This window comes from Zingiber officinale, chromosome 5A, assembly GCF_018446385.1.
Source record: "Zingiber officinale cultivar Zhangliang chromosome 5A, Zo_v1.1, whole genome shotgun sequence".
Classification (NCBI taxonomy): domain Eukaryota; kingdom Viridiplantae; phylum Streptophyta; class Magnoliopsida; order Zingiberales; family Zingiberaceae; genus Zingiber; species Zingiber officinale.
In genome coordinates this window covers 111927100-111943614 of record NC_055994.1, presented here as the reverse complement: position 1 = coordinate 111943614, position 16515 = coordinate 111927100, and the positions used below count along the sequence as shown (strand labels likewise).

Genomic DNA, 16515 nt, shown 5'->3' with positions numbered 1-16515 from the left:
GCGACGAAATCAGCCTGCTCCTTCTTCGTCTATTGGTTTTCTTCTTTGTCTTTTGGAGCTGCAAAACCATATTTCATTATAATAAGAATGTCAAAATCTGTTTTAAAGAATACCTCCATTTTTCGCTTCCATGTAGCGAAATCTCCGTCGAACTTTGGGGGATAAATGTTCGCGCCGGCCATTGTTCTGATCTTTGTGCTTCAGACGGCGGTTAGTCCTTCTGAGGCTTTTGGGCTCTGATACCACTTGTTGACACTGCGGGGACCGGTAAGAAGGGGGTGAATTGCCTGAAACTGAAAGTTACCCTCCTCAAAGCTTTTCAACTCTAAAATAAAGCAACACTTAATAATAAAACAAAATAACAGAAAAGAAATGAAACTCACCTATTTGACTTGGTTACAACCGAGACGGTTGTTAATTCAAGGCAGTGGAAAGGCGCACTAAAAGAGTCTCCTTCTCTGAAGGCGGAGAAGCCTTTTACACTTTGACAACACAGTAGTTGCTAAGAGAATGAGAGTACAAGAATTACTTTTTCGTTCGTTTGCGTTGTTCTCGTTGTCTTCTAAAGTTGCCCGAGACCCTCCTTTATATAGGGGTTCTAGAGCTTATCGAATGACCTGATCTTCGGGATCAGGTTTTGACTCGAGAGGGATCGGTCGACCGATCCCCAAGTTCGGTCGACCGAACCTGCTGTACCTGCCCAGTCTTCCGTCCAAGTGCAGTCTCTGTGGATTGAGCTTGAATTCGGTCGATCGATCCTTATGTTCGGTCGACCGATCGGCCAACGGTCTCCAGCTGAGTTGGCCTGATCAAATTGCTTAACTAACTCTCTGGATAAACTTCAGTTCGGTCGACCGATCATGACGTTCAGTCGACCGATCACTTCACCGCTGGCTGATGTAATGCTAACGTGTCACCAACAGCTGTGTTCTGATGCAAAGGGGTTCGGTCGACCGATCAGGGTGTTCGGTCGACTGAACCATTGACAAGTCAACTTCCAGTTGACTTGTTCTGGTTTGGCTTCCTTGGGTGATTTCGGCCATCCGGAATAGGGCTCACCCGAACCCAGTTCCCAGCCTTCTCCTCAAGCAGTCTTCCGTCCCGGCTTTACATCTCTCGAACGCCGCGCACGTTCTTCTCGCCCACCAAAGTACTCTTCCACAGCTCTCTCGTCCTTCGGACGTACCGAGCCCGTCGGCTCCCTTCCCGTACTGTCCTTCTTCCTCCCCAACAGAATCTGGGGCTAGCGACGATCAAAGCTGGAAAGGAAGAGAGGGTTGGGCTGACAGCTAGGGAACAGAATAATGGAATTGGGGCGCTCGTCTTCTGGCGAGAGGAGAAGTGGGGGCTCGTACGATGAAGAAGATGTGGGAGGAAGAACGGCTGTGACTCCCGGCCGACGGCGGATTGAGCTTCGACGAGTGGAGGATCAGGTAGAGAGGGGTGTGGCACAAGGGAGAGGAAGGGGACGGTGGTGGCTTCGGTTTCCGGTGAGTGCTTGGCGTTCCCAATGAGAAGAGGAGGTGGCACTACAGCTTCAAGGTTCCAAGGGCGTCGTTGGATGAGGAGACGACGCAAGGGAGAGGCTAGTGGTCGGATCCGCACCAGTGACACAGAGGAAGGGAAGAGATCGGGCAGTGAGGGGGAAATCGGGGAAGGAAAGGGGTTCGGCGTCGAGTTGGGGAGGAGAGGAAGGAGATGGTGTCGGTGTCGGGGATAGGAGCCGACTAGGGCACGGTGAGGAGAGGTCGGCACGCACGAGGAGTCAGGAGGAGAAAAGAGAAGGAAATAAAAAGAAATTAACTTAGGTTTTGCTTAATCAAACCCTAGGTACATTCCTCAGTCAACTCCCACTTATTGGTATTCCAAACAGGCTTTCCCCAAGCCTATAAATTTGTCCCCTTAAACTCGTCATACGAGCTCCGAAAGATTTTCAGAAAGTTCCTAAAAAAAATTAAAATTTTCCTTATCGTTATTCACCTATTAAACCTTATTATTAAATCTTTATTTGGGGGTACCGTATTTTACAAAAATAATATACACATGAGGTAAAATATTTAGCAAAGTATCTAAACTGAGAAAAGACTCCACTCAAATGTATGGCGGCATTTTGATAAATGTGCCAAATGCACAAATAATGATGTATTTCATGCCATCTGGAAGCTAATACCTTTGCCATTATTGCATCTTGATCTGTAAGAATAGTAGTTGATTTTTTCTCACCCATAGCTCTAGTTAATGTATCAAACAACCACTTAAAAGTTAAATTGGTTTCATTATAAAATAAAGTTGCACAAAAAAGTATTGATTGTTTATAATGATTAACACCTACAAACAACACAATTAGTTGACCTTCATTGTTCTTTTTGTAGGTTATGTTAAAGCAAATAACATCTCCAAAATTAGCATAATCAACTATCATCTTAGCATCAAACCAAAAAATATTAGTAATTAAATCATCTTCATCAACTTGAATAGCATAAAAAAAAATTTGGATCATCAAACTGTATTTTCTACAAATACTCCAATACACCTTCTATATCCTCAACTCTCATATTTATTGTTCTTTTGGATCGCAGGTAGTTTTTGTAATCCTCAAGAATAAATCCTAAATTCTCCCTCCCACCTACTTACCTCACCATAAGATCATGAGATGTGCTTTTGGAGGGATTTCCACATCACTTGCCATCTCAATCTATTTCACTACAGAAGAAGATATATTTCTATGACTTCTATAGATGTGTGTTTTGTTTGGACTTGAGAAATAATGATTATGCTCTTTAACAAATTGCACGACAGTAAGCTTACTTTTTTTTTATTACTAACTTTTATTTTAGCCTCACAACCAAATCTTGTTTTATCACGACTTGCTTTGACATAAAGATCTCGTCGTTTATCTTTTCCCTTTTTACCTTGGGCACAACAATAAAAAAAATCTATTAAGTAATTTACCAGATTTATTATTGTGAATTTTACCTCTCCTTATGCCAAATCCAACCTTTTTAGCATATGCCAAATAAAATCGATATGCAACTTCTTCTATCTCAAATTCCAGCCTCATTTGTGGTATAATCAAATTTGTTTCAATGTTAAAGACTATAAAATCAAACAAACAAAGCAAAATGTCTAAAAAGGGAAATTTGATATACTGAAACTCAATACATTCCCAATATGAATTTTATTACCTTCATCAATGGCATCAAAGTCACCTTCTCGACTAACTTTATTTCCTTCAAAATTCAAATGATGACAACTCTTAGATTCACCCTCCATGATAATTACTTTGATCCTGCAGAAAAAAAATAACAAATTTAGAGCTAAAAAAAATAGCGACCGGATTAAGTGTAAAATTCAGTTCTAGCTACTTAGAATTAGTTGCGAAGAAGGATCAATAGCACAAAAAAGATTAAATCAGGAAAAGCGACCAGGAGGAATTAGAAACCAAGGGGTCGAATGAAAAAGGGAATCAAAATTATAGCAATAACTGAGAAGTTTTTTAACCACAATTACCTAATTACACTAGCGAAATGGCAGAAGCAACAACCGAAAAGATCCTCACTTTCTTCCACATGGTGCCAAGGAGGGAGGCCGATAGAGGCTGTGAGAGGGAGGCCACTGGAGGTAATGTGTTCTTACAAGTCTAACTATGTCTTTTTGACATTTATTTCACACGTTAGATAGATTACTGTAAATTAAAAAAAATACAATTTTATGTAATTTTATCCCAAAGTCAGTAATTGACTTAGTTTATATACACTCAATAATAGCATTATGTATTTTCGAAGATGTCTGTCCTTTGAAAAAAAAATATTCCACTCTCTAATTATTTGATGGTCCTTTAAAAAAAATATTCTAAATTATTTGATGATCGATTATAAGTTAATTTTATGATTTATTTTTCTTGATATAACCTAAGACGAGTTATAAGGAACGTATAAAGTGAATATAATCATCTTTGCATATGTATTCCTAAGCTCTTGCGATTATAACCATGTTCAAAAAAAATTTTAATCTAGATTCTATATAATTATTAGTGAATTTGGATTAAAACCTACTGATAAATTTAGACTTGAATTTAAATCAGGATTAATACATTCTCGAGGTTCAACTGAATCTTATCCTCCAATCTTAATTTCACACCTTATTTATGAAAATAAAGTGCTTGATTTAGTATAATACCACCATAAGGTTGTTTTTGCTATATATATCTAATAAATTTTTTAATACTTTAACTTTTTTTGAAAAAAAAAATATATATTATACAGCCCCCCTTCTAACCCAATCCTACAATATTTTATGACATTCTACTTGTAAATCTTATAGTTTAATAAAAAAAATAAAATAAAAGTTTATGTTGCCTGAATATAAAAAAAGTTCCACTAGAATAATAGTGATACAAGTTCAGAAATAAATATAGTTGAGCATCCAAATTGCATCAGTAGAAACCAACATAGTTTATACTTGCTATCCTTGCTCTCTTATTCGCAGCAACCGAAACGCAGCACCACATCAAGACAGGCGGCGGCAGAGTGTGAGGCCATCGGAGATGGAGAGATGGCAGATTTCGACGCGGTGGTCGGCGGCGAGGGACTTGTTGAACTCGATGACGTCATCCCTGAAAGGCATGACAAAGCTAGGGAGAGTTTCCTCTGGCAGTGCCACCACGGAACCGTACCAGAGCGTGTTGTCGTAGGCGACGATGCCACCCACCCGCACGAGCTCCACCGCCCGCGAGTGGTAGTTGATGTAGTTTTTCTTGTCAGCGTCAACGTAGATGAAGTCAAAGGACCCCTTCTTGCCTTCCTGCAGGGCCCAAAATTTAGGGGCAGTTTTATAAGTGCACATATCAATGATCCGTGCAAGCCTGTTCAAACTGGCGAAGAAATGGATCCAACCAAGTGGCTCGCTCAGATGCCATACCTCCTTCATCAGTTCATCAAGGATGGGTAGAGCCTCGCCCTCTCGGAAGTCAATCTTGTGTGAAACCCCGGCATTTTGGATCACAGGCCGCCCAAGCTCATAGAACTCTCGGTTTACATCAATGGCTATTATCAACGCAGAGATATTGAAGCAACGAGAACTGTATACCAAAGCAGAGCATTTGACATATTGTGAGATGTAGGTGATACCTTTCCGTCGTCCGGGAGGGCAAGGGCAGTCGCGAGGAGGGAGTAGCCGGTGAATACACCGATCTCCATTGTCTTCTTCGCGTTCATCACCTTGAGAAGCATGCTCAAAAATTGAGCCTCATCTGCTGCTGTAGCGATGCCATTCCTACTCATGTTAAATTTATATTTGAATCAGAATAATTAACAGAAAGTCAAACATCATACTCGGCTGCAGGAATCTGTAGGTTTGCTAATTGTGATGTAGAAGCGAGTTTGATTAATGTGGTTAACAACTATTTCCTGAGGGTTGAAACTCCGGGAGGAATTTGCTCGCACAAAGCTTAGCAACAATCTTGCTTCCAACGAGAAAAAGCATAAAAAAGAAACAAAAAAAAAAATTACCTTCCAAGATCCAAGGATGCTACATATCATCAAGCATTAGTCTTTTATCTCCATGTATCACTTCATGAGTTTGGCCCTCTCTTTTCCTCTCCCTCTCTTATTTTTCCACCCAAATCAACTCAGCCATAGTCTCATTCTCATATAAGAAGTTCATGAGTAAAATTATATTGAGTTGCACCCAAGGCTTAATAAGCTATTTGAGGTCCTTTCTGGTAACCATATCGATGCCAACTAAATGAAGCTTTTAGATTATTCAAGTATCTACAACTAACACAACTTGTGAGTCTTGAGAGATGTGCTAGAAAAATTTTAGATACGAGTTCTAATGAGCATTCTAGATTGTAAGAAACAAAGTAGTCACGGACATTCTAGACTTTGTAAGAATAAAATAGTTAATATAGAATAGACTATGTTGTTTCATTTAATTTACTTAAAGACCAAAGCCAAAAACTGTTGTCTATTTCTATTATTAAGTTCTTTTCATATACTCCAACATTGTGGTATCAAAGCAGGGCTCAAAAGAGCTCCTAGTTAGCGGTGAGGGCATTATTTTATATAAGTTTGTCATTAGCAGTTCAAGCTTGTACTATATATTATTTTGACAATGACGATGTGTGATCTTCAAGTTGTTGGAGGCATAAGAAACTCAACAATCAAAATTACAACGTGTGGGTAGTGTAGGCCAAGATTCTGGGAGGTTGTTGAGCAACCACTAGAAGCAGTGGCTTTGACGAAATGAAATGTTAAAAGTTGGTAAGGCTATTTTACCATTAAAACTACAACTGAATAAAACATGTTGGAGCATATAAAAGATGAAAAACCAAAAGAATCGTGGGAGAATTTTACAAAGATCTCAAAGAGGAAGAACACAAGATTGCAGTTCTTTGAAGATGAGTTATTATTGGTAGCCTAACATGACATGGCAAACAAGGTAAAGTCCAAGAAATTTTTGAATTGGATATTACTTCTAAAATATAATAATCAAGAATGAGAAGAATTGTTATTGATTAGTTGAGACCCATGTTTTTTGCTGCAATTCAAGGTTGGCCAAATAAATCATCCTTGATTGAACTAAAAAAAAATCTGTGTTGATTAACAAGCCTTGGTAAAGCAAATAACTAGGGTCTTAGAAAAGACTGATTAAGAAGCAGTCTATAGTGGTAAAAAGAAAAACTGGCCAATGCAATCATATGAATGATTAAATATAAATAATTTGAAAACAAAAAATAAGTATTTTGAAGATAAAGAAGATAAAAAAAAAAGGGACCAAAAAAGATAAGTGATTCTATGAATATAATAAAAATTTAAAAAAAAATATTGGAAGATGCTTAATTGTGGAAGAAGTCATTATGTAAAAAATTATAAATTAAAAATAAAAGTAGAAAGTAATGTAGTTATCCAAGAAAAATACCAAAATGGAGAAGAATGGGATGTAGAAGCATCCATTGCAACTCTATAGCTTGTAAAGAGAACAAATAGAGAAACAACATTGGTGGTAGTTGATCCACCAATCACATAACTATGACAAAGATTGGATCATCAACTTGGGTTCCTCCAATCACATAACTATGAGAAAGAGAAGCTCTAAAATATAATGGAATATATAGAGAAGGCCGAATAGTGGTGGTTGTTGATGATTCCAGACTATCAAATTTCTCATATTGGTATGACAACTATTGTTCCTCGATTTAATTCTAACCAACAACAACTACAACATGTCTTTCATATACTAGGAATGAAGAAGAATATATTGTTGCAAACGTATTCTTCAGAAAATTATGTATTGTTTGGCTCAAAGAACATCAAAATGTATCAAAACTTAAGATTATCAGGTATACTAATAATGGAAGGGCAATGTTTAGACTTTGCCTGTGTTATGTCTACAAAGTCACCTTATGTGGACAAAATGACAAAAATAGGATAGCAAATTTGTGCCCTGTAAGATTTGGACATGGTGGATATAGTAAATTGAAAGTAATGATGAAGAAGTAGATGCAAGGGGGTCTTCCCCAACTCGACATCAAAGAAGACTCACTTTGTGTTGGATGCCAATATGGTAAGGCACACCAACTATCATTCAAAGATTCAAAATTCTCAACAAAAGAACCATTGCACCTTGTTCACTCTCATGTCTTTGGATCCATTAAGTAATCAATCAGAGGAATGAATTATATGTTCACATTCATTGATAATTTCTCCAGTTATAAATAAGGTTTTCTTTTTGAAAGAAAAATTAAAGAATCTAACAAACACTAAAGAATTTAAAGAAAATATATTAAAAACACAAAGGCAAAAAGATTCAATGCCTAAGAACATATAATGGAGAAGAATATATCACTGTTGTAAATGGCGATAGGCGGTGGGGGCGGTCAGTGACCACCTACCACCTTGACTACCTAGGTACTGCCTAAGCGGTTGTTTTTTTTTTTTACTATTTTTTATATGTAATATTATAAATAGTTAGCATTCTTTATGTAATATATGTAATTAAATTATATTTATGCATAAATAAGCTTCATACAATACAATATATATATAAGGTACAAATAAATATATAAATGCAACTAACAAATAATTAATAAAGATTTATCACCATATTAATACTAAAAAATTAATATCATAACTTTTACCAATAGCCTAAGTTTAAAATTCAAAGTTTCAATTAAACATAGCAACAAGTGATTGTGAAAGTCCACTTATCAATAGGCCCGAGGTGCTTTGACTTCTTTTTAGAAAAATCTCCCTCCACTTGACAATCATCATCCTCTATATCAACACATATTTACTTCCATCATCTCTTCTTTTAGTTTTTCCACCCTTTCTCGCTTCTTATTCTTGCTATTTTCAAGATAAGATCTTACTCTCTTTTTTTTTGTCTTCGTCAGATGCTCTAGGGCATGCTTCAACTTGTCCTACAATATCCGCAATATAATGCTTCATCCAATAAACTCCTCCCTTAATAAGCCTCTTACACAATTTGCATATAATCCAATCTTTTTTTTTTTTGCAATACAACACCCCATAATCCCAAACAATATCATTAGACTTTCAATTCAATTTCATGCCCAATTGTTTCTCATTTTCCATCATTAATCTTCAATAATAAATAAAAGATTAAAAACGGGAATAAGAACTTATTAGAAATATATAAAAGCTAACCTAGTGTGGTGGTGGTCGCAACGAGCGATGGCGGCAGTGGTGGTGCGGCAGCATGACGATGGTGGGGTGGTTCCAAGCGGAAGGAGGTGAGTTGTGGATGGCTTGGTAGGTTGATGGAGTTATTTATATTTTGGAAGGGAGAGAAAGTGTATTAATATATCTAGGGTTTTTTAAATTTTGTTGACTTTGACCGCCTCACGTACTACCTTGACTACCTCACCCGCCGCCTCGCAAGCCTCACCGACCTCGCTTCATCTTTGATCGCCTAAAGCACCGCCTAAGGCAAAGAAAGTGTAGTTGATGCCCGCCTCTCATCTACGCAAGTGCCACCTCGGCCGCCATTTAGAATATTGGAATATACTTTGATCGACTTTAATACTTAGTTACAAGAAAATAAAAGAAGATGATGATTAACATGTCCATATCCTATGCATTAAAATGATATTGCAAAAAAAAAAAAAAGACATCTTGTAGAAGCATGTTGCAAGCTAATAATGTCCCAACAAAAATTTTAGACTGAATGAGTAGCAAATAGCAAGCCATGTTATGCATAGGCTTCCCCAAGCTAAGTTAGGGTATCTTTATCCTTTGAAAAAATTGTGGAACACTAAACACCATAAGTCATTTTCAAGTCTTTCATTTTGTGTGTTACATTTATGTCTTCTCCCTTGCACTAAGAACTAAGAGGACAATCCGTTGCATCTTTATTGGGTATGACATCCATGGAAAGGATGAAGATGTTGTGATCTTAACACTTGAAAACATTATACTTCAAGGGATGTACTATTTGATAAACCATCTTCTTGGAGGACATCTCAAAAGGAAGCACTACTAGATTCACAGGAAATAGAACTACAAGAAATGGGAGAGGAATTAAGTGAAGATTATTGAATTCCCAAAACGAAAGGAAAAAGAGATGAAAGAGAAAATGAGCCCATTTAGAATCCTCGACAAACCAAGGAATTAAGTGAGACAAGGTTTCAACAAGATGGAGGATCTAGCTAGCTACTATATACGTCAAGGAGGAAACAAGAGTCAAATCCCAAGTTTACTAATGCAATGTTATCCAAAGAAGACAACCTTAGAGAATCCACTATATATGAGGAAGTATCATTAAGTCCTTAATGGAGGAATACAACAGAGGAAGAGATTTCTGCATATATAAAATAAAAAAATTAACTAGATTAGTCAATTAAACAATATAAGGGTCGACTAGTTGCTCAGGATGTTTTTTCAACAATATAGACTAGGCTATGATATCTGTTTAGTCAAGTTGCGAGTATCACTATTGTTTGAATCTTACTAGTATTTGTAGTTAGTGAAGATTGGAGAAGTTATGGAAAATAGGCATAAAGAATGTTTTCTTACATGGAGAATTAGTTCAAGAAATATATATGAATCAACCAAAAGGATATGAAAGCAAGCCAAAATATCTATGTAAAATGAGGAAGGCAAATTAGTGTTTAAAATAAGCTCCGCAAACATAGAGTGACAAAATTACAAAATTTCTAACATAAAATTAATACAAAATGACATAAGCAAACTCTAGCCTATTCCAATTAATCTATGTATGGTGTTAGTATTTGTGGATGGCATAATAATTACAACTGATCTTGAAGAAAAATTTTACAAATTAAAGAAAATTTATTAGTTTGCTTTCAGATGTTCGAGCCCAGAGAATTAAAACATCTCCTTCGACTAGAGATAGAACACTCAAAGGAAGACTTGTTTCATTGTCAACAATGGTATATCACAAATTTATTAGAAAATGAAAATGTTAGATTGCAAGTGGGATACCAACAACAAAGGAGGTGAATGCAACATTATGTGTACATAAAGGAAAAGACTAGGAGAATGATTGTATATATAACATAATTGGTGGGAAGTCTAATTTATTTTACTTTGACAAGATCTCCTTTGCAGTAGGAGTAGAGAGTCAATACATGAAAACCCCGGAGAAGTTGCATCTAGAAATTGTTCAAGGAATACTAAGGTATGTTAAAGGTGTCGTTAATCTTGAAGAAAGGATAAAAGAATGCAATTTACTTGGCAATTATGATGGAGATGATGATACTCGACAATTCACTACTAGATATGTATTTCCATACAACAAAACCAATGGTATTTTTATAAACAACAAAAGCAGACCAATCAATACACTTAGCAAAGAACCCAACCTTTCATGCAAGAATAGAACATACAAAAGTACATTATCACGTCATTAGAGAGAAAGTCTAACAACAAGAAGTTGAAATGGGATATATGAAGACAAAGGAGCGAACAACAAATCTATTTACTAAAGGACTTACTACAAGTTAGCTTGTCAAACGACGAGAAATGTTGAGTAAGATAGAGAAACATTAAAGAAAGATAGCATGAGTGGAAGTGTTAACCATGCCAACATTGACTCAAAGGAAGCTTCCAAATTATTCAAGGATATGCTTTCTAAGATAACAAGTACAGAAAAAGATTCTAGATTTTGTAAGAAACAAAGTAGCCAACATAGAATAGTATAAATAACCTATCACATCATGTTTTAGGTACTTGAAGAGCAATACAAAAATTGTTGTCTAATTTTTATTATCAAGTTCTTCTCATATAACTCTGAGTGTATTGATGTGAAAAACCATTGTTAGAAGTACACTACATATATTTTTGAATTGTATTGGAGCACACTCATGCTTAACATTATAAGTTATACATATTACCCCACAAGGTAACTTAGAAATATAGTGTTGGTGTAATCACCACCAAGTAATCGAGCCCGAACATATTGTTTGATGTAGTTAGCAAAAGGTTTAAAGTTAAATCAACATTGTAGTAACATTTAGTGCCAAATATACAAGTGTAGAATTGGGCAGCTCGGTGCACGAAGCTCTCGTCATGCGGGGTCCTAAGAAGGATCCATTGTATACAGTCTTACCCTGCTTTTTGCAAGAAGCTGTTTTCAGGATTCGAACCCGTGACCTTTTAGTCACATGGCAACAACTTTACTGTTGCACCAAGGCTCCCCTTCTCACTAATATTATAGGAACAATGGAAAAATCCAACAAGAGTGTTTAGAAGTCCAAGTGAGTTAAGATTAATTGGATATTTGATTAAAAAAAAGTCTCGAAAGTATAGGTAGAGTTTGAAATTCCAACAAAGGTTGGTAGATTATAAAGTCTTGCTAGATCAAGGTGGACCAAATACCAAGCAGATAAAGGAAGGGCCCAAATGTGAATCCTCTTAGCAGGCGAGAAGTCTTGGTAGGTAAAGAATAACTAGATACTAGGAATTGAAAAAGTCCATGAGACAAACTTTTAGCAGGTGAGATGTGAGATATCTACTTATACTTTGGGTGCAAGTAAATTTCTTACTTATGTGATGGTTTAACCAAGAGGCAAGTGTTTTAGGCTCAAAGGCAACATGTTAGTTGACTGATGGTAATTACCATTCGATTATTTGAGTTGATTGACATTTAAATCAATTGATTATTAAGTCAAAGCTTATCATCAACCGTCAACTAATAAAAAAAACCGTTAGATGATCTTGTCACAAGATAAAATTATTTCAGAAACCTAATTAATTAGATGACATGTTCGTGATCCAAAGGATGTCATGATTTTATCTGAGTAATCAACTTATGAAACATAACAATCGACCCAATTGATAACCGTAGTTGAGTTGACTTAACAAAGAATTATAGTTGACTAAGAATACAAATAAACAACTAACTCACTGAAGACAATAACAGTCACGGTTGATAAGATCCGAGAACAATGAATCAATTAACTATTAAGAATTGATCAATCACTTGATGGTAATCAGTTTTAGTAGGGCTATGAGTGAACCAAACGTTTGTGAGCAAACTTGGTATTTAGTCAGTAAGAATTTTGTTATATTCATTCAATATACAAATATACAGAAGATTAATTAAATAAAGAAGCTGGAATAACTCATAAAACTAAATAAACAAACTTAAATACATATATATTTAGCTCGTTAATGTTCATGAATAAAAAAAATGGCAGCCCGGTGCACGAAGCTTCCGTCATGCGGAGTCCCGGGAAAGGATCCATTGTATACAGCCTTACCTTGCTTTATGCAAGAGGCTGTTTTCAGGATTCAAGCCCATGACCTTTAGGTCAAAAAGCAACAACTTTACTGTAAATTGTTCGTGAACATTGTTCACGAACAAGGTTTGTGAAGCATACAAGCTCTCAAATCAAACAAATAAGCTTGTGATATAAAGTGCACTAACCAACAAAACAAGTTTAAAAATGTAAAAGTTTAAAAATGTAAAAGTTTCAAACTATTAAACAAACTTAAATTGAGAGTTCTATAACATCTAAATAAACCAAGTTCAAACTCATAAACTAAAATCAAGTCATTTCAACGGATTGGTTCATTTTAACCTCTGTTTGGATCGACTTGGCTTAGTTACCTTATCAAAAAAGCTTGAACAACACAATGCTTGGTTCAGCTTTGCTCGTTTATAGCCCTAAGTTCAAGTCTATAAATATCATGCAAAGGCACTTTAACCATACAATCAATCATAGTCACAAGTGCTTCATCTACAACAATCTTTGATGCTCTTCGTTGCAATATTTTCTTTCTTAGTTTTTGATGTTCTCTATTTCACTATTAAGTAGTTTTTTGATATAGTTTTACACATAAGGTTAGGGGTGTAATCGAGCCGAGCCGAGCCGAGCCGAACTCTTGAATGTTTGAGTTTGGCTCATTTATAATCAAGTCAAGCTCGAGCTTTATTTAACGAATATATTCATGGCTCACGAGCTTATTCAAGCTTTTATCGAGTCTAAATGAGTATAATAAATATAAATTATAAATTTAAATATTTATTTAAAACTAAATTATATATTTAAAGACAATTATAATATTCTTATTAAAATTTATACTTTATTCTAATAAATAAATTTAATAAGTAGAGTGTAAAATCTATAAATTCAATATCAAAATTATTATGTTTTCATTTAAAAGTTGATTCATGAACTTGCTAGCAAACATGCTCACGAGCTAACTAGCTGAGTATTGCGAAGCTTGAGTTTAGTTTGTTTATCTTAACGAGACTCATTAAACGAGCTCAAACGAGCTTTTATCGAATCAAGCTTCGAATAGCTCATGAGCAGCTTAGTTCATTTACACCCCTACATAAGGTCTTCAAATGTTTCTTTTTGGGAAAAAAACAAAGAAACAAAGTTGTTTGCTTTATTTGTACTTTTACTTTCATTGAACCTACCAACCAAACGCTGCAGAAAGCTGGTTCCCATAATGCAGTCCCATTTAATAGTTTACCTTGCAATTTACTTATGCTATCCACAAGTAAGCAACGTATGAATATCGCGTGGTATCATGCGCCAAGCATATTCTTATCCAAATTCATATTTCAAAAAAAGGTTAATTATAAATCTAAGGAGAATTTTTGAGATATTAAGAGATTTACTTTGAACTTTAATGAATACTCGACATACTTTTAAAATTGCAAAAGAATACTGTTAGAAGTTTATGTAGCACAGAAGTCGTCCCTTGTAAAAAGTAATAGCAGAAGTAGTTGATAAGAAAAGGGGATCGGAGATTTACAAGGGATGGTTGGCCGTGATGCTGCGGAGCTCCTTCATGGCGTCAGGTTCACGCGGATACACGCTCGTCTCCAGTAAATACTGCACGTATACCAGGCGCTAAGCACAAAATATTCTTTAGCAAAGTGAAGAAAAAGAAGAATGAAGACTGGCCTGGTATAGAGCCCCGCTCTTCAGGAGAGTTTTGTGGTCTTGCGACGGGATCACATGATCATCGGACGAGCTCTCCATGTCCGGCGGTGGGGGTCTGGTTCTTATTCCCGTCTCTCTTCGTAGCTCTGATAACTCTAGTTCTTTCCTTTCGCTGTTTCCGCTGTTATGAATATATATATTAATAGCCAGCCAATCGGCAACGAGGGTGGTGGGGACAATGGGAATTGGCCCTGGTCGCAGTGCTTCTCTCTCGGCTCGGCTGGTCTGTGCCCCGAGTCAAAAGCGGCCGTTCCATCACACGTACAGGGTCACAGCATCGACCACGATGCCGCCTCTGGACGTTTCGCCAGATGCTGGTTACAATTCTATATTTTTATATATTTGAATTAAAAAAATGAATTTATAATTAAATATTATACAATTTAATAAATGAGTTTATTTTTAATTTTTATTAATAAACATTAACTAGTATTTAAATTTATTAATAAATATTAACTAGTATTTAAGATTATTGATTTTATATATATATATTTAATATTAAATAAATATTAATGAGTTTTATTGATTTAAATATTAAATTTATACTTGAACCTTCATTTATGGTCCTAATTCAGAAGTGAAATTATTGCCCAGTAGACTTTTTCTTAAGGTTTTATGTCAGATTGAGTGCTAATTTCAGTAAATTAATTGAATAAATTTTTTTTAATGAGAGATTGATTGATAAATATTAGGCTGATGAATTATTCGTTACGAGTATTTTTTAATTTATTTTAATAATTAATAAAAAAATTATAGATCATCTCTAAATTAATAGTAAATATTCAGTGTAAAAACAAATATTACTGCACTATGTGCCATTTCTATAGTACATGAGGATGTCGTACATACTTTCAATTAGAAATTAAATAATAGACAACTTATTGAACTATGTGGTCAGATTTCCATAATACTTAAAATATGCACTTAACTTTTATATTTATGAAAATACATAATTATTTAATGAGCCGATGATAAAATATGTCAAAGTTTTGTCAATTTCAAAAACCCACAGCTCTTTATCTATGTTATTAAATGCATATCTAGGAACATAGTTACAATCATAGAGATGTACATATCAGGTCAAGATTTTAAAATTTTGAATAATGTAGATCATCAATAAGTTTTGGCCAAAAACTCATAATAACCTTATGAACCCCATAATCATTCTAAATCATGACAATTACACTCCTTAGAACTTCCTGAGTGTACTATACCCTTAGATATAAATTTCAAAGTTTAGATAGAGAGATGAGGATTTTTAAAATTTTCATAACCCTGAGATAATTTGGCACAAGCTCATTAATGTTAGGATACTCTGACGAACTAACGGAGGGTGATTAACTCCAATCACTTCTTTAATGATGAATTGTAGTGGAAAACACTCAAAGTAATATTAACATCCGGATTTACTTGGTATCTAATCACTTTTTTTTTTTTGGCCCATTTTCATATTTCATAATTTAATTTCTTATATCCTGAATTTAGCACTCACAGGACTTCTTTTGATCAGCTTTATTACCAAAATATAGTGTTAATTTACAATTTTAACATAATACCAAGTGATCCGGTAGTAAGAGCAGGGGACCCCGCCCTGTGAAGTCAACGCCACGTGGAAGTCACAGTGGCAGTTGTCCATCCGGAGAGGGCCGGGTCCGACCGGACGCCCGGAGAGGGCCGGGTCCGACCGGACGTCCGGCCGGCCGATGGAATCGAACGCCCGGAGAGGGATGGGTCCGATCGGCCTGCCGACCGGACGATATATGATTAGGGTTCCGGCGCTCAATGGAAAAGGTCGTGGGCCGAGCGGACCTCACGCTCGGCCAAAGCCATAAGGTAACACTGCTAATAGTCCCCATAAAGCACGTGATGGAGGATCTCTCCAAGTAAACCATCGCATATGTCCGACCAGATGTTGAGGGAGCTGTCCGCCCGGAAGCCAGATTTGGACAAGGAACGTCTTTTTTCTGACAGCAGGTATGTTTCACGTGTGGGCCATGCTCCAAATCTTGTGACAGGGGATTCCGCTGTCCCATCGAGGACATGCTAAGACTGTAGCAGTATGGGTTAGGGAA

At 36.0% G+C, this 16515-nt stretch overlaps 1 protein-coding gene across 1 annotated transcript; it reads right to left on the bottom strand.

Annotated features, from left to right (window-relative positions):
• Positions 1-4323: 4323 nt before the first annotated feature.
• LOC121981395 (caffeoyl-CoA O-methyltransferase-like) lies at positions 4324-14671 on the bottom strand. The gene is made up of 5 exons (XM_042533883.1): positions 14405-14671; positions 14253-14332; positions 5130-5274; positions 4921-5052; positions 4324-4803 (listed from the first exon to the last, which is right to left on the bottom strand). The coding sequence occupies exons 1-5, from the start codon at positions 14480-14482 to the stop codon at positions 4510-4512; spliced, it is 729 nt and encodes a 242-aa protein (XP_042389817.1). The 5' UTR covers positions 14483-14671; the 3' UTR covers positions 4324-4509.
• Positions 14672-16515: the final 1844 nt, after the last annotated feature.